We start from the raw sequence: 18,929 nt of genomic DNA, 5'->3' as shown, positions 1-18,929 counted from the left end.
GTCACCATTTCAAGTTCTTTGATAACTTTGAAAATAAATATCTGTGTATAACATAAACATTTTGTGGTCTCATTCATAATAAAAAATAAATACATTTTTGCAAAGAACTTACATAAATTACATACTAAGTCAACATCAACTCATTCTTGAACAGAAACTTGGAAGGTAATGTCACTCGAGTAGTAAAGGTTCTGAAGAGTACTTACTCCATTGAGCAAGACTGGTAGATGTTGTGAACTACACAGTATGGAATTCCATTAGTGCAAAACAAACTTAAAATATGGATGGAACAAGCAGAATAAAGAAGAAGTGCTTCGGCTCAGGCATGATGTGAGTACTCATTTGTGCTGTATGCTATGCCCATTTCAGTTGGGAGCAGGCTAGCAGTTCCCTTTATATACTTCTTGCAGTGCTGTGTCTACAGTAATAAATCATATTAATCGCTGCATAATAGTATGCTGTGCTTATTTCTGAATACCAAAAACCATTGGGAGACTAGAACTGTAAGCATCTCCACTATTACTTATATTAAAGCTATTAAAATACCAATTTCACTATGCTTAAAACGCAGTTTCTGAAGAAAGAGATACCTGAATTATCCCTGAATGCATTCATGTTTCTGTCACATACAAATAACTGTGTATTATATATAGGCGAGTATGAGATGTGCCTTGGACGAGATGCATTATATGGTTGTTTCATATGAATCATCTAGATAAACTGCAGTCTGACTATTCTGTGAAGAATTAGAGATAGTTGGTTTTACTTTTCTCAGGTATGTTTTTAAGTAGTGATTCATTTTCTTTGTTGATATACAGTACCACATGGGATGGCAGCCATAGTATAGAATCTGGTGGGAATCTAGAATCTTTCTTACATTGGTAGCACCTTGATGGGTTATTGCCAGTGGTTCGAGGGAGATCTTTCATCTAAGAGTGGCACCTCTGACTCATTTAGCAGTCTGGATTTTGGCTGGCTGGCTGGGGGGATGGGGTGGGGTTAGATTAATGTCTGATGGCATGTTTACCTTTCCTAGACAGTAGGAATGAGTGGGTTACCCAAAGGTGTTTTGTAGTGCTGTTTTTATCTGCTCAGCAGACTTGGGTTAACCTGGGAATGTGTGCTGGGAATGTGTGAAGTGAATGAGTGTGTAAAAGTACCCTCTTCCAACCACTTGCCTGTAGTGAACATTAAATATAGGCGAGGGCAAATGGTATAGTATAACCCCATCTCCAGACAGTAAGACATGCCCAGAAACTGCCAACTAGCCTTCACCTGAAAGTGAGACAAACCAGCAGAAAAGGGAATGGATGAGCCCCGGGGGAACATGAAGTAAATAGTAATTGAAAGCCCAAATATAGTTCTTTTAGCAAGGATGTAAACAATGAAAAATGTAGAAGCACTGACACGTCTGCTGTCCACAGACTCCTTCTACAATGAGGCTGCAACGTCAAATATTATCTGACTTCTAAAGACGTAGGATTTGGAGATTGTTTTGTCTTCTCACATACTATCAGTTCACTTGTCAACAAAAGTTACACCCCTGGCATACATGTCAATTAAATATTTGAATTTAAGCATGCAGAACAATGAAATGTCTGTCCTTACTAAGAAAGGATTCTTGTCAGAGCCATATCTACCAATTTATTGTGTCATTTTCCTGTTAGCACAAACGTGACCTCATAGTTCAGTGCAGTAAATCAAAACCCAGCTAATTTTTTTCCCTGTGGACTGTCATGTAAAATTTACTGAATAGCAGCTTTAGTGAACATTTATGCACAATGTAATTATCAGCAGCTTAGGTATCTAATTTACAGAAATGAAAAACCTGATTCCATTTTGTAAAGAGATCTAGCATTCTATGAAGTTTAAATAGCAAGACTGCAGAATATGTGTACTGCATATTAAACTTACTAGTTGTGTTTAAAAGACACGCATATGAAAGAATTAAGTGTAGCCACACAGAATGGTAGCTGGACTTCTGAAATGTGTATCATAAGTCTTCAGTAAATAAAATATTTAATTCTGAAAGATATATTAATTCTTTATGAGGTGTTGTAAACTTCAAAAAAGTTTTCCAATTTTCAGTTGTCAAAAGTGTTTTATGTAAACAGTTTAACTTCATCATTTTGTCAGAATATTCTGAAGCCCAGCAGAATTGCATTTCTGTTGACTTAAAAAATCCCACCAAGTTATGAAAGTCACAAACAAGTTACAATCTCCTAAACACAAATAATACCTTTTTCTCAGTGACATGATTCATATTTTACTTACAAACAGTGCTTTCAAAGTATATGAATAAATAATCACATCACAAAAAATAATTATGAGTGTGTTAATTAGAAGGAAAATTAAAACATAGCACAAAGGCCTTGTTTTGTATTGAAAAAACAGATGACAGCAGATGGTGTCATGTTCCAGGTGAGTTTGCATTGGAATCTGGAGTAATAAATTGTACTTTATGCATTGAAAGGGAGGAGTTGTTTCTTCTCATGGAGTTGTTTCTTCTCATTGAGTTGTTCCTCCTCATGGAGTTGCGTTTTCTTAAAGAGTTTTGATGTGAGAGCTCACTCCTTTGAAGGGTCTGTATCAGTATAGAGGGCTTCTCGTCCATTTCTCTAGCGCTACACCGTGGAGCTGCTACTTTGATTGTGTTACCAAATTTGGAGTAATCAACGGAGTATACACCCTCTTCTTCTGTTACAATAGGTACAAAACGATGACCCCAGAGGATCTCTTCTGCTATGTAGGATGTTCTTGCCTGAGTAGTGATACCTGTAGTCTCTACTACTCCTTCAAGAATTACAGCAATTTCAAGGTCCTGACTTTGCAATTCATCAGCAGAAATTTCATACAGAGGGCTGTTCTTATCAATTACATGGCAGATGATCAAGGGAGCAACCAAGAATACATTGTTGCTTTCAATGGGATTTTCCATTTGGATGTCAATCTGGTGAATTGGGATAACTTCACCCTCAGGTGTAACAGTTTTCTTCACGACCTGCATTCGCACAGAAGCACTAATAATCATGCTTTTGCGTAAATCCCCAACTCGGATCATGAAACAAAGCTTGCTGTTCCGTAATGCAATAACTGCATGCCGACTGAAGATCAAAGTCTCAGCCCTTCTATGAGCCTGTGCTGTTTTCATAAAAATGCACCCTAGCATGACTGCATTGATGATGAGGCCTGATAGGTTCTGCAGAATAAGAACTACAATTGCCGTGGGGCATTCCTCTGTAATCATCCTGCCACCAAAGCCAATGGTAACCTGAACCTCAATGGAGAAAAGAAAGGCAGATGTGAAGGACCTGCAATTAGAAGACAGATTGGGTCAACCTATTGTGTACGAAGGTCAGAAACAAAAAGTAAAGGTTAATCACAAACAGTTAAACGCCAAAAAGAAACAAGTTGCTACTTTATTAAATGAAGGCTTAATATATGACAATATTAATATTTTGCAACCCATACCAGTTTGGTAACTACATCACATATACAGACTGTATTGTACTAATTACTATAGTTTAAACATTTATTAATTCTCACACTTTACTTTTTTGTCTAAAACACAAAATGTTGCAGCTCCTAACACAGTATAACAGATTCAGGATGCTTGATTATTGCAAGTATTCACTTATTATGCTAAGGTAACATAACATCTTAAATTAATGTTTCAGAAAATATTTGTGAAAGTTAATCTTTGAGATGTGTACTGCTTTGTGTGCATATTTCCCTTTTGCTACTCATTTTAAGAATAGTATTATATGAACAATTATATATATATATATATATATATATATATATATATATATATGTATATATACATATATATGGACAATTATACATATATCACTGAATAAAATTGTTCACTCCACACCACTGGACTTGATGTATATGATTTAACCCCAATGAAAATGTAAATGATATTTTATTTATTTATTTGTCATTTTGTCTTTGATTACTGTTGTGTCAAAGACCATTTTCAGCAGATGTCTAGGGAGGAAAGCTCCATATTACATACAATTTCACAGGCAGTTAGCAGAAGGTAACAGTAAAATACACAACACTGAGGTACATATAATTTAGCAAGTAATTGTCATGTTACATACAGTATATAGTACATAGAGCATGTTATACACAAATGCAACTATAGATTATTCAGTATTATTCAATGACCCCCCCATTAATATTCCAAAATGTGCATGCTGATTGGCCAGAGTGCCCGTTGTAAATCCCACAATATACCAATGGAAAAAGGTTCGATCGCCCAAACATTTTTCCGTTGGTATAAAGTGTCCAAAACTTTTTTTTAATAAAAAAAAAATAAAACAAAACAAAAAAAAATGGAGCAACGGAGCAACGGAGACTTTCTTTTTCCCATTGCTTCCATTTCAAAACACTGATGTACTGGGTATGCATGGGAATGCAAGTCCCATACGCATGCGCAGTACATCAACACAACAAAGCAGTATACCATCACCGGCAGAAGAACAGTAATGCGCCATTATACAAAGACATTATTTAAGAAAAGTAAGTATTTTTTTCTTAAATAATGTCATTGTATAATAGCAATAACTGACTCTGTGGTTGTGGGATATTGAAATTTACCCATGGTTGGGTTTATTTAATCACATCAACCATGGGTAAATCTTCAGTATACCACACTACGTCATCAGTTATTGCTTAATTATACAATGAACCCCATATTCCAAAACGTGCACACTGATTGGCCAGCATGCCCGTTGTAAATCCCACAATAGATCCGGTCTCTCGAACTTTTTTCCGTTAGTATAAAGTGTCCAAAACTTTTTTTTTTTAATAAAAAAAAAACAAAAAAAACGGAGCAATGGAGACTCTCTTTTCTCCGTTGTTTCTGTTTCAAAGCATTGATGTACTGGGTATGCATGGGAATGCAAATCCCATACGCATGCGGAGTACATCAACACAAGGAAGCAATATACCACCACCGGCAGAAGAACAGTAATGCGCCATTATACAAAGACATTATTTAAGAAAAGTAAGTATTTTTTTCTTAAATAATGTCATTGTATAATAGCAATAACCGACTATGTGGTTGTGGTATATTGAAGATTTACCCACGGTTGGCTTTATTTAATCACTCGGGCATCACCCTTGTGATTAAACCACGCCAACCGTGGGTAAATCTTCAATATACCACACCACATTATCGGTTATTGCTTAATTGTTTTACAGTGTGTATATATATATATATATATATATATATATATATATATATATATATATATATATATATATATATATACTCACACTTTAATTTTTGAAAAGAGACAGTAAATGAGGTAAATTTTGATCTAGATCTAGATTTTACCAAACAGTTAAAATTCACTTGAGACCTGTAACCAGGAGATTATTATAGTAAAGTATAAAGATGTTTATTGTATTATGTTCAGTTTAGGCAGTGCTGGGAAACAATATGGTCAAAGTAATTAGCTGATGGGGCACTGCAAGTGCCAAAAAAAAGTATATGTAGAAAAAGTGTGTTTTTTGATATGATAGTAACTAATTGAAATATTACAGAATAATGTGTCATGATCTTAAATTACAAAATCTATTTATTCAGTGATTTTTTTATTTAAATATATTTTAGTGTCGCTTCCCACAGTGGGATAATGCAGAAGCACTTTCTGGTTAAGTGACTCGATCAGTGTTGCATAGCAGGGAAATGGAAATAGTAAGAGTCAAACCCTGTATCCTTGACCACAGGAAGTAGTTCATTAGCAGGTCAGAGCCTTAATCCTCTGTGTTAACTGCAAGGCTGATCCAATTGTAATGGGTCAGACATTTCATCTTATTGGCCTGTACTGGAAGTCTTTTAGAACATTACATTTGACTGTTTTTGATCTAGATCTAGGTGTGCAGGTGACCTTAATCCTTATTATCTAACAATCCTTTGTGCCTTCATAAGTAGAACAGTGATATCAATATTTAATCTCTCCCTTATCACTACCAACAGAGAAAGGTTAACTAACTGGAACAGTTTTTGTTTACATAAAAAGGCCTCTGACACTTTAAATCACTTAGATTTCATTAGTCAGCTGCATCTATTTGGCATCCTCACATCAGCTTATCTCAAGACAACCAATTACATTAACAATAGAACCTCTACACATTCAAAATTCACAAGGCAACTTTCACCATTTACAGGGAAAAATAACAAGACAACACTGCTAGCTGGAGTTCCTGAAAGCTAAGGCCTTTGCGTCTTCTGTTCATATAATCTATTAACTTCCTATCTCCAATGCAAAAACAAAAATCTATATTTAGATTATCTGGTCTTTAGAAATGGTCTTTCTAGCATATATTTTCATGCTGAAGATGTTTAATAATATTTGCACATTTAAATCTGTCAGTCTTCCACCAGCTACTCCAACAACATACACTAGGGAGTTTGGGAATGTAAAGCCAGGATGTTCAATGGTTGTATAACATTAACAGAAGACATATATATATATATATATATATATATATATATATATATATATATATATATATATATATATATATATATATATGACTGTTAACCCAGGCTCAGAAGCCACATCTAAATTGTCCCTACGGTTTGGAGCTGCGGTGCACAAAGGGACTGGGTTAAGGAGGTGTGTAATTCTCATTTGACAGCTGTAGACTGATATTTATATCATCATCAGGAAACATATGCATTTCCTTCTCTGTCTTGACCTAGGTTTATTTAATTACTTACTTAGTGTTTCTTAACCTTATTGGTACACCAGTCCAAACTGATCCTTTTTCAGCTATGACTTGGGTCACAAGGCAAATGGAACTACAGACAACCAGTGAAGGCACTTAATTTAATGTACAGAAAAGAACTGTTATCTGAAGAATTACTACTATACTAAGCAGAGGATAAACATAGAAGGAGATAGATTAGCTAATGGGCTCTTTATTCAATTTACAGTAATTTATAGAGAGTTCTACTAAATCTCCAATGCAAAAAGACAAATGCAGAAAAAAAAGTCAAAAGATCAAATGTCAAAAACTTTGCAACGTATATAGCTGAAGCATAAAATATCAAATATCTCAGTGTGTAAAACAATTGAAACACTAGATGTCAACATCAGTCTGTTACTTTGCAAAACTATAAAACTTGACAACACAAGGGTGTACTCTTCATCAACTTCCCTACCCTTGGTCAGGCATAAACTGGGCAAGAATTAAGTACATCAGGTACACTTCCTTAAACTGCAACTCATTAATCATGGTTTTCAGTTAAGAGTCACTGTCAGTGCAGCTGGTATTAATGTGAAAGCAGTGATTACAGGTTTTTGGGATTTTCAGTCTTTATGGTTGTCCAGCCTTGAAATTAATACACATAAATGAGAAATGTGTGGCACGGAAGTCCCTGTATGGAAGGTACAGGGGATCTTGCCTCTAGGCAATTTTGTTTTAACAAGGTTGAAGCTTCTTCAAAGTGTTTGCTTTGCCCAGCCGAATTTCCAACAAATACAGACTTGACCAGATGTAGTGGAATAATCTCTGACAATATGAAGGACTATGATGATGTCAAAACCAACTGTGACTATGACAGTGACCTAAGCACCCTGGACATTTATTGAACTGAAATAAACACACAATAAAAAAGCAATGAAAATGTAGTCTGTGTATGTGACTCATACAACATCCCAAATAAAAAGAACTATGGGGGTGTACTGGACAAAACAGAGCAGTGCCATGAAAGTGCAACCAACATGAAGCCATGAAAATGTGAGTTAATGAACAAAGCTTCACACTAGCACAGAAAAGAAGCAACATAAGTTGACAAAAATTATATTTTAGATTTCATGAAAGAGACAGCAGTATTATCAGTCAGTATGTAGAAATTATCTTAGAAAATACAAAATATACTAAATGCAAGAACTGAAAGTTGCCCATGCACTGTCAAATAAGCAAGTGGCCTGTGATGCACCAGATATGATATACAATGTGCCATTGGGTAATCTAGGCAGTACCCACAGTTCTCACATCTACCAAATATGCAGCTTATATCAGCAGTTTGTGCAGGCTGTTATCCCACAGGAGTACCCTATTGACAGGGCTGTAAAAGACACAGTCATGCATAATAACAATGAAAAGAAACCCACAGACCATTGCATGGGAATACACATAACACTGTCCTGCCACAGACCAGAAACATTGTTTAGCATGTGTTTGGATTAAAGATTATTCATTTTATTTATTTGCTTTTGTTGACTGGGAAAGTCAACTGGGCTGAAATGAGCCCATTTTCTGTGGAGGCCCGGGGAGAAAAGCTCCATAACAGAATACAAGATAAGAGAAATATGTTAAACAAGAGTTTCAAAAATATAACTAAGTTACAGAAAGTGTATCAACCAGGAGAACAACTTGGAACATTGTACAATTAGATGGCTAGTAGTTAGTAAATCAACTTTGATTGATAGCAGGGTATCATGTGTAGAGTTTAACAGAGACTACACATAAGTCATACACATTTACAATGATATAATACATTTTAAACAGATGGACTATTCTGAGTACTTTATGTAGTATACATAAACGAGTAGGTAACTGCCCTAATTTTCATGTGCCATGTGAGGCAAAATTGGACATAGATAGATTTCCAAGGGTGACACATTAAGAAGGGAGAAAAGGTGTGTATTGCGTGAAAGGGTATATCAAGAAATCGGGTTATTAAGGAGTTGGAGATGGGCAGAGCCATTGAGAAGAGAGATATTGATGCAAAGACTTTTTCAAAAAGGGGGCACTATTAATGGTTCAGAGACGAGATGGGAGAACATTCCACAGTCTGGCTACAGTGAAAGAGTAGAGATGCTGACCTGCAGGGAGTTTTGGTCTACTTACTTGGATAAGATATAGATTTTCAGATCTGAGATGCTGGTTTGGTAGATAGAGAGTTAGAAGGGAGGTGAGGGCTGGGCATTTCAGGGGTTTGTATATAAGTTTGTGTGCTGTAGATAGTTGTATATATGTGAGGTGTTGTGGGAGTTCAACCCAGTTCAGGGATTGTAAAGAGTGTCAGTGAAGGGAAGAATATTTAGCACAGGTCACAATCTTAGCAATTTTGTTGTAACAGGTGTTCATCTTATTTTTTAAGCAGGACTGGATGTTTGTAAGAATGGGGGCACCAAAGACGAGAGAGGGTAGGAGAAAGATTTGGGCAAGTGTTTTTCAAGTGGAGTAATTTAAAAAGTGTTTATGTCTGTAAGGGGTACCAAGTTTTTGATGTGTTCTTTTAATGTTATAATGGATGTGTTGGTCGAAAGTTAAGTTATCATCTACAGTAACACCGAGTAACTTGGTATGGGGGATATCCTCTATGGCTGTTTTTTTAGATGAGTAGATGATAAAGTTTGATTTATTAAGGGTGGTATTTTTTTGGGAGTAAAGATGAGGAGCTTGGTTTTGTTGGGGTTAAGGGCAAGGTGGTTATTGGTTATTCAAATTTGTGTACTGGAGAAAGTGTTTTGGGTCATGGTCAGATGTCCTGTTTCGGAGCTGCCGGTGCAGATGATAGTGGAATGATCTGCATATTGTACTATAGATCCATGAGTAATGGCAGAATGAAAGTCACTAATGAAAAGACTGAAGAGAAGGGGTCCCAGGCTAGATCCTTGGGGCATTCTAGTGGCCATAGTAGGAAATGTTAAGAAGGTGTGTAGCCATTTGGTAGAATGTTGTCTGTTTGTAAGATAGTTTGTAAACCAGTCAAGAGTGGAAGTAGACATGCCTACGTGTGAGAGCTTCGAAAGGAGGAGAGAATGGGTAATAGTGTTAAAGGCCCTTGAGAGATCTAGGAATAGCACTGAGATGAGTTTACCATCATTGTGATTGAGGTTGTCAGTGTTCAAAATTGATAGGAGAGCAGTTATAGTGCTATGACCAGATCGAAAGCCATGCTGAGTGGTGGATAACAGTTGGTTTTGGAGTAGAAAGCTCAAAGTTGAGTTTGAATGCATTTTTCTATTATTTTAGAGATGGGGAGAGTATGGCAATAGGGCATAAATTTGAGATTTCTGTGATGTTGTCGCCGTTATGTAGGAGTATGATGTAGGCTTTTTTTCCAGATGGAAGGTACATAGGATTCTTGGATAGATCTGTTTATGAGAATACTAATAGGGTAGCTGATAGATTTGGCTGGCAATTGTAGGTACTCAGGGGTACGTTATCTGGGGGGGTACTATCGAGTTTGAGTTTTAGTAAGAGCTTAGATATAGTGAAAGTGGGAATAGGAGAGAATGTAAAGAGCTGGAGGGAAGAGTTTGTTGATGAGAGGTGAGTTGCTGGGTTGTTGTTATGACTAGCCTGAGGAAAAGATGTGGATAGTTTGGAAATAGTCTCTATAAATAGGAATTGAAAAGTGAAGCGAGTTCAGCAGGAGTTTTTTTCAGGATTTGGGCAGAGGTTATTCTTGGAGCCTAGGTTTAGTAGAGTAGAAATTGAGTTCTAAAATCTTTTTTTTTTGGGTTATGGTTACAGTAATTTTGGAGATGAAGGTAGTATTGTTTTTTATCTTAAATGACTAGATGTTTTACTTGGTTGCAGAGCTGTTTAAAGAGCTGGGGTTCCCTGGGGGTTTTACTTTTCTGCCATTTTTTTCCATATTCTGTCTCTAGTGGTCATAAATTGTTTGGTTTCTCTAGTAAGCCAGATTGCACAATTTGTTTTTATTCTCTTGTTTCGAAGGGGGGGGGGCATTCTTTTGAGGATGTTTAGAAATGTTGAATTGAATAATTCAACATATTCATCCAAGGGTAGTGTTTTCAGAGTACTCCAGTTCATTTTACTCAATGTGTCATTGAATTTGTTGGGTTGAAGTTAGCTAAGTTTCTCTTGGGTTTATATTGGTGGTAGTTTAAGGCTGAGGTGGTGCGTGTTATGCAGGCAGGTTGATGGTCACTAATATTGCAGGGGAGAGTTCATGCTGAAGTAATTTTGTTAGGGTTGGATACTAAAATTAAGTCGAGGATGGAGGCACTGTTATTGTTATTTCTTGGTCAGGTTATGCTAATGATGAGCCGAGTGAAGTTATAGAGATTAATGCATACATTGGTAGAGTTAGTCATGTGATTAGGGCAGTTTATGTTAATGTCACCTAAAATTATTGTTTCGTTATGGATATTGTTTGAGGTCCAGGCTAGGATTTCTTCTAGAATGGGGATATTATTACCTGGTGGGGTATATAGGGCAATCAAGCAGAGACTTTTGAAGTTGTTCATTTTTAGATGTGCTATGATGAGTTCAGCTGTAGAGAACTGTGGAACAGGATTTGAGTAGGGGATGATGGTAAAAGAATTAGGGTAGAGGAGTTCAAATCCTGCCCCTTTTTTGTGGTGTCTGTCTGATCTTAGACAAGAGAAACCTGGAGGTAGAAATTCAGTGTCTTTTATATATGGTTTTAGCCATGTCTTGGTTACATCAATTATATCAGGTCTAGAATGCGATAACCATGCATGGAATTCTGGGATTTTGTTTCTAATAGTCTGTAAGTTAATGGTGGTGATTTTTAAGGATTGGGCGGGGAGATGCAGATGGTGTTGGTCCTGGGTTGGGGCGGATGTCCCCACATTGGGACAGGGTACTGGTGCTATCTGAATATTGTGTTGACAGCTTGTGCTTAGAGTTATACTGGGTTATGGGGAGTTTTGTAAGTGTGGTGTTATGTGTGTGTGTAAGGATTTTGAGTTTGAAGAATAGCAATGTATTTGTAAAGCAGAGACTAGAAGATATGTTGGAATAAGATTTGCGATTGGGGGATAGGGCAGGGGTGATGGAGGTGGATGTGAACTGTCTGTGAGTGGGATGAAGTGTTCTAAATTGAAGAAGGATTGAAAGAGAAAGGGACAGGGGAAGGAGTAATATGGACATAGGTAGTGGTGTCATAGATAAAAAAATGAATGTGGGGGTAAGGAGGTTGTGAGGGAGGGGAGAAGTTGCTATTGTAGAAAGTAAGAATAGTTAGTAAGTGATAATGGTAGAGTGGCTGGCTAGGGGTTAGTTAATGGGATATCTTGATTGGGTGTGGTAAGGTTTATAGGTTGGAGTGTTTGATGATTGGTTGATTGGAGTATGGGTGGGAATGGTTAACTATAAATGTAATTGATATGGGTTGGGTGGGAATGGGGTAGTGTAGGGGAGCGAATTGAGCCCGAGCGGAGTGAGGGAATGGAGCAGGATGGCCTAGTTGACCTGTACTAATGAAATGAAAGGAAGAAAAACAATCAGTAAGGTAAGTTGAATTGGAGAACAGCAATCAGTGAGGAAGTAGTATTAGTGAATAGAGCTCATTAGTGATACAGAAGAGAAAGGATGAGTATGTATAGTTTGTTTTGCCTTCCAGTTGTAGTTTTGAGTTATTGTATTGTGTTAGCAGGTAAGAAATGAAAGGGAAAGCAGAATACATGTAGAGTCAGAGAGACAGAGTGTTTAATGAATAAGATGCCCTGTTTGGGGGGGGGTACAGTGTTGCATAAGGCTAGAGCAGCAGGCAGTGGAGGAATAGTGTAGTTAGAGATGCTATACCAACATATGTGAGGGGAAGCAGTTAGGGTGAGTGGAAAGTGTGGGGATGAGGCCCAGACAAGGTTGAGCGGTGTGGACTGCAGGGTGCTAGAGAGACAGGAGGGGTGATATACAAGTTGGAACCAGACAGAGAAACCGATATACAAAAATACTTATTACACTAGGCCAAGTACTAGAGCACATACATTCACTGTTGGAGGTCAGGCAGCAGACCAAGGGGTCCAGTCTTCCACCAAATAACTAGGGGTTCTCAGGGGCCCAACTTTTCTTGGGGTTCTCTGTGTCCAACGGTGTGAGGGAAGATCACAGATTACAGTAGTCTGACCTGATGGGGTAGAGAGAATGAATGTTAAGAGAGAAGAAGAAGAAAAAAAATGAAGCAGTGATACTATTATTTAAATATGGCAACAATGAGATAGATATAATTCAGATAAATAAATCACATACTAGGGTCAGACTGGGGAGTGGTAGGAAAACTAAAACAATATTCATAACACTTATGCATTCATGACTTAAAGTGGCTCCCTGGAAAATACAGAGCAAACTACCAAAAATTCAATAAGAAAGATGTAATACATTAGGTAGTTTCGACCAAAACATTGCTTATATCATTTGTTAGGACCTGAAGGCCCAGTTCTGTATCACTGTCTCCAGTGGTGTGCTGCAGTATAACCCTGAAACATGCAGTAAAATAGTGGAATTTGTGCAGTATTACCCAAAACAGTGTTATCCTGTCAAATACAGCAGAGGAGAGACATTCATGAAGAGGATATTCTGGTGTAGGAGGTGCCTGTTTAGGAGCCTGTGAAGGAATCAGCCACAGTAGATGACCAAATGCAGTGCAGAAGGGGGCTGTATGCTGTGGTACTTGGTAAAAGCCATTGTCTGGTTCACAGTTATTGACCAGATAACATATCATACAACAGTAACCATGATGCATGCAGTACTACAACCAGGATATGCTTTACCATGCATGAACTTGTCACACTTTCCATCAGTCACAGGGTTACTTGTGTCTTGGAAGTGCTAATTAAATGTATTTCTTCTTTATATATCAATATTCATATCAAATTTAAATATAGTCAGTGTTCTGTCTGGGCCACATTGTCCAGGAAGTGGCTTAAAATGGTATTGATTCAATCCACTAACACATTTTAACTAACAAACAAACAACAATAAATAAATACCCAGGTAACAGGGTATGAAGGGTAGGGCACCATTGTCATCATATGTATGTGGAACCAAAAATGAACCACCACAAGGGCTTGTACCCAGGATAAAACCAATAAACTGCATATTGTAAAATAATCAAGAACCAAACTGCTACAAATAGTTTTATTAAAACCAATAGAAAAATGCCTGCTAAGTGCTTTTGTCCAGCAAATCAGGACTTCATCAGAGCATGGGGAACAAACAAAATAGTCAACATTTAAGCAAGAAAACAACCAATCAAAATGTTCCAAAACATAATTGATATCCATAAATGAGATAAATACATAACTGAGCAATTCAAATTTGAAATACCAGTTGTCAAAGTAAATAGTGAGAAAGTACATCATCATTTTTCATCATATGTATGTGAGTGGAGGTTGACAGTGACAGGTATCAATCATGGGCAGAGAGTTTGTATATGTGTGTGTGTGTGTGTGTGTGTGTGTGTGTGTGTGTGTGTGTGTGTGTGTGTGTGTGTGTGTGAGAGAGAGAGAGAGAGACTGGGCTTGTGGACCAATGTGGATCTTGGTCAGTTGAATGTGGAGTTCAAGAACAGTGGTTAGGATATGGGTTGTGTCTCCAGTGTGGTGTACTTGGATTGAGGTGGATGGTACTGATTGGCATGTGTGAATGTGCCTGGACACAGGTACAGCAGAAGATGCAATATTGTACTGTGATCTGATGGACATGCCTTTGGCTCTCATAGAAGATATGTGCACTGACCATGGACATCTCCATCCACAGAGCCACTATCTGTGCAATCCACAGCATTCACTACAGTGTTTCTTGAGCATGTAACAGATTGATGGACTATTGATGGTCAAAGCAGGAGCACGTCATCTGCATCTATATCCATGGCTTCCCACAGTATCCCCAAAACTTTATGAAGATGTGGAGGCTGTAGCACTATAAGACCAAAACTATGATCTTTACTTCATGTGGTGGGCTTCCCTGCCAGAAGTGGATGATGACCGGACACTTGAATGGTATGATGTGTGGCTGCACAGGGGCATCTGTAGCATACAGACTCCCTACAGTGGCTTTCCATTTCCATATAAATAGAATAGGCCATGCTGCAGGTCATCATATGGTCCATGTACCACTTCATCCAGTTCTGCTATGGCTGCATTAGTTTCTGCCTGCCCCTGTATAATGGCGCCAAACGTGCTGTGCGTTGGCAAAAGAGACACTCATATCAGGAGGGGGCAGTTCCCATGCCTTTACTGCCTATCTGTATGCTGACTTCTGATGTCCTCTGTCACTCAGCAGCAACTAAGGATATCTCCTGTGATGATGTGTGAACCAACTCCTGTCCTTCTGTGTCATCCTTTTAATGACAGGTGGGTTGCAGAGGCACAGCGGTTGTGTCTGTTGAAGGGGGTTGTGATATGACCATCACAACACCCATCTCTAAAAACACTACCATCACCCACTGACTGTGTCAGAATGTGGCTGCCATTGTCATCATCATGAGACTCAGACATGCCCAGGACATCAGTCAAGCCTTTATACATGGCGAAGGAACCTGACAATGCAGTACCTGTGAAAGCACATTAGCATAGCCAGGTGTATGAATGCACCCTTCACAAACATCTGCAGTCCAGTGTAGGGAAATATGTATAACAGAGTGCCATGGAAAATCTAAAGTTAATATACCATGAACAGAATGATACTGTACCTGCTTTCCTGATGTGACTGTAACACCAAATAAGCCAAGCTCATTAGTTGGCATTGTTCCACATGTTAGGTAATGCCCACCTGGAACATTGCAACCCAACACATCAAATGCTCAGTGCAGTTCTGCTCCAATCTTAAGTCTTCCACTATGAATAAGTGAGCTGTTATGTCTCCCAGACACAAATGGTATGAATCCCTCCCTATCAGTTTAATGTGTCTCCATTTGTGGACCACCATCTGTGGCCTTTCACTCCTGTGCCAGGCAGGTTGCCTTAGAGTGTGCATGATCAGTCATATTGGCGATCCTTCACTAAACCTGCTCATATATTCTATTGTGGCCACCGACTGCATTCACTTGTTCCATAAGGTCCTGTCAGACATGCTCCCAAAAGAACCTTGTTGTTCTAAAATTTCAGAGCAATCACTGGCCATTTTCATCCAGGACCTAAAGCAGGATGAAATTCTCAGCTTGGGAGAACTTTTCCTTCCTATTTTTCTCTCTATGTCAGGCAGGTCTGCTTGCAAAGGTATTGCTATATGTGTGTAAGCTGTTCACATCTTGTACACATTCTATCCACATTTCAGCGTTAAATTAACATTTCCATTGTCTGAATGGTCTGTGTTATGTGTCACCCACGATGAGACACAAGCCACCTGTATGAATGCCAACATTTTGGCTCTAATTACTATGAGATGGTACTATGCATTGCATGGACACACAGTAAGGAGGTTGCATTATCCTGAAAAGGAAATCATGCTGAAACACAGAGCTATCTGGAGTATGTCATGTGGCTGTTGCCCACAGCAGCATATATACTGCCTCCAGCCAAACAATGGTTGGGTGGCAGGGTTTTTTCAGTGCACTGTGCCTGTCCCCTGAACTACGAAAGTGCTGCAGGGACAGCAACAGATTGCCACCGTGACAATGGCATACACTGTGAATGTCAGCTACAGTATCTTCACCCCCAGTGTAAACCTAGCAATTATATGACTCCTGTCCTCAGTAGTTGTGCAGCGCAATTTTAGACTGTGGCCTGTGGCAGGACATCCATTACAACATCAATACAATTCTCTAGTATTATCCATGTAAGATGTGGCATCTGTGTTACAAACCCCAGTTCATAATTAGCAGACCAGCGAATTTAAACGAGAGTAGTTAGAGATAGCATACATCCCCTACCCCACTCCATCTACCAAGACAAATGCAGTCTTTGCCACAGACACAGTGTACCATAAGACATGATTCAAAATGCTGAGTGGTCTCACCACTCCCAGTGGTCACATCATAGAGGCTTGTGGGATATATTGTCCATTGCAATCACAGTTCTACTAAACATAGGTTACAAATGACCCCACTGGCAAAAACTACTGCTAGTGCAGGACTGGCCTCTTATTAGACAAATGTGATACACAAAAGTCTGACACTGATTAATGTCCTCTACATAGCTATATTCTCTTTGGAGTGCACCACAGCATATATGGCAGCATATGTCAGTTACATACAGTCATACAGAAAACTTAACAGCTAAGGGATATCAGCAGTGAGTATGACACGCACAGTCCCCATTTTAAAAATAGGGCCTATCTGTCCCACATACTATAATATATCAAAGCTTCCTATATTACTCTTAAAGTTGTAAATTAAGAAAATGCAGCTGTTATACTACTTAACAAACCATTGTCCATGCTAATTTCCCCATAGACAGAAGTCACCTGTTAAATTAAAGCCACAAACAATAAATACCCACAGCTTATGGACAAAGCAGGAACCCAAATGTACAAGCATTACTCTCTATTCACTTACTTCACAGGTACTGTTAATAACTCCATTCCAGTCTAGGAGTCTTTTTTTTTTCACTGAGCAACAAATTCCATAGCTACCTGTTGCACTACTAACACTGCTTACAAATGTTACAACACAAGCACTAAATAGCTGCACATTGAAAACAGACATAGCATGAGCAACAGTAAACTTCTCTTCCCTTGAAGCTCACATTCATTCTATAGTTACCAGGGTCTGGGGTTGGACCACCCTTGTGTAATGGCATCACAATGACTGCTTTTCAAACTTCAGGAGTGTAACCCATGGACAAGCTTAGATGAAAGAGGATACACAGGATTTAGGTAGGCTATATTTGACACTAATAATCAGGTAAAGTGGTATTTTTAACTTTTGAGTGCACTGAGAGGACTCAGAACTGAGTTAGCATAGAAACAGCTTAAACAGGTTAAAAGGTTCATAGGGCCATACTAGGCTAACAACCACTAGGGCCTTTTTAAGCCTAGATGTGCATCCCAATTCTCTGACAACTCCTGGTACCCTTGATAAGTGAAAGCAGGTGCTTAGGAGATGAATCACTTGCAAGCAGGTGCCTGGTAGGAGATGAATAATTTATAAGCAGGTGCCCAGGAGATTAACCATTACAGGTTATCTGTATCCATTAGAGACATAGGTGCCAAACGAGGGATGAATTTCCTGTTCCCCATCATATTGTCCAAGTTACACTTGAATTGGGTTAAGGAGGAACTCTGATTCACATGGATGGGGAGCCTGTTCCAGAGACAGGGTAGACTTTGGGATACATACCTATCTCTCCAGCAGGTCCTATTTATATCACAGACAAGGTTTAAGTCTTTAGAATGGGTAATTCTGATGCTGTTTGTTTTATTTATATGCAGGAAGTCCATCAGGGTGAAGTCTGACAATGCCTTGCATGCCAGGCATAGATCTCCCACTCAACAGCCTGTAATAGACAGAATACAGGGATAGGGCTTTTAGACAGTCTGCAAAGGAGATGTTACTTATGCCCTGTATTCTTTTAGTGAGGAAGCTCTGTGGATGTTGCACATACCAAAGGGGACATTGTATTCAAGTATAGGTCTGATGAACAATGAATACAGTAGAACAATGACCTCCTTGGACCTAGATGCCATAATTTTGTTTACAAGTTGCACAACATAGAATAATTTCCTCACTACTGTAGACATGTGATGGTCAAAGGCTAAATTTACTATCTATGTGTGTCCCCAAGTCCCTGAATACTGGGTCAACTCTTAGGGTGTGTTGCCAATATAACAGCTACCAGGGGTGGAAGACTTCCTGAAGGATATTATTATGCATTTCTTGGCAACTTGTTTTAGTTTTAGCCCATGGCTGAAGAACATTAGTGTTGGTGGGGGATTCTATGACTGCTCCTAATTTGCAATTGTCTGCAAATTTGGTCAGCCAGAGGCTCTTGATAGTGGCCTTGACTTCAGATAAGTAAATGACAAAAATAAGTGGTTCATGGAAGAATCCATGAAGGGGCTTCACTTGTGACTGACCTCTTTGTAGAGGTAAACTTCAGAATTCTAACTTCCTAGGTCCTGTCTGTGAAGCAGCTGGCTATCCACTGGGGGGACATAAGGGTTTATACCTAGCCTCTTGAGTTTGTCAACAATGCCTGAGTGGGATATTGTGTCAAATGCTTTGGCCAGGTCAA

At 38.6% G+C, this 18,929-nt stretch overlaps 1 protein-coding gene across 1 annotated transcript in view; it reads right to left on the bottom strand.

Moving 5' to 3' along the window:
• Positions 1-1,627: 1,627 nt before the first annotated feature.
• The window catches only part of KCNJ8 (potassium inwardly rectifying channel subfamily J member 8), a 100,496-nt gene continuing 83,194 nt past the window's right edge, over positions 1,628-18,929 (bottom strand). Inside the window, exon 2 of the mRNA XM_044087802.1 lies at positions 1,628-3,311. Coding sequence (XP_043943737.1) covers positions 2,411-3,311 — 901 coding nt within the window. The 3' untranslated portion in view covers positions 1,628-2,410. The remainder of the gene's footprint in view (positions 3,312-18,929) is intronic.

This window comes from Protopterus annectens, chromosome 11.part0 (assembly GCF_019279795.1).
Source record: "Protopterus annectens isolate FY-2018-M chromosome 11.part0, PAN1.0, whole genome shotgun sequence".
Classification (NCBI taxonomy): Eukaryota; Metazoa; Chordata; order Ceratodontiformes; family Protopteridae; genus Protopterus; species Protopterus annectens.
The sequence above is the reverse complement of the archived record's forward strand: the minus strand, read 5'-3'. Positions and strand labels throughout refer to the sequence as shown.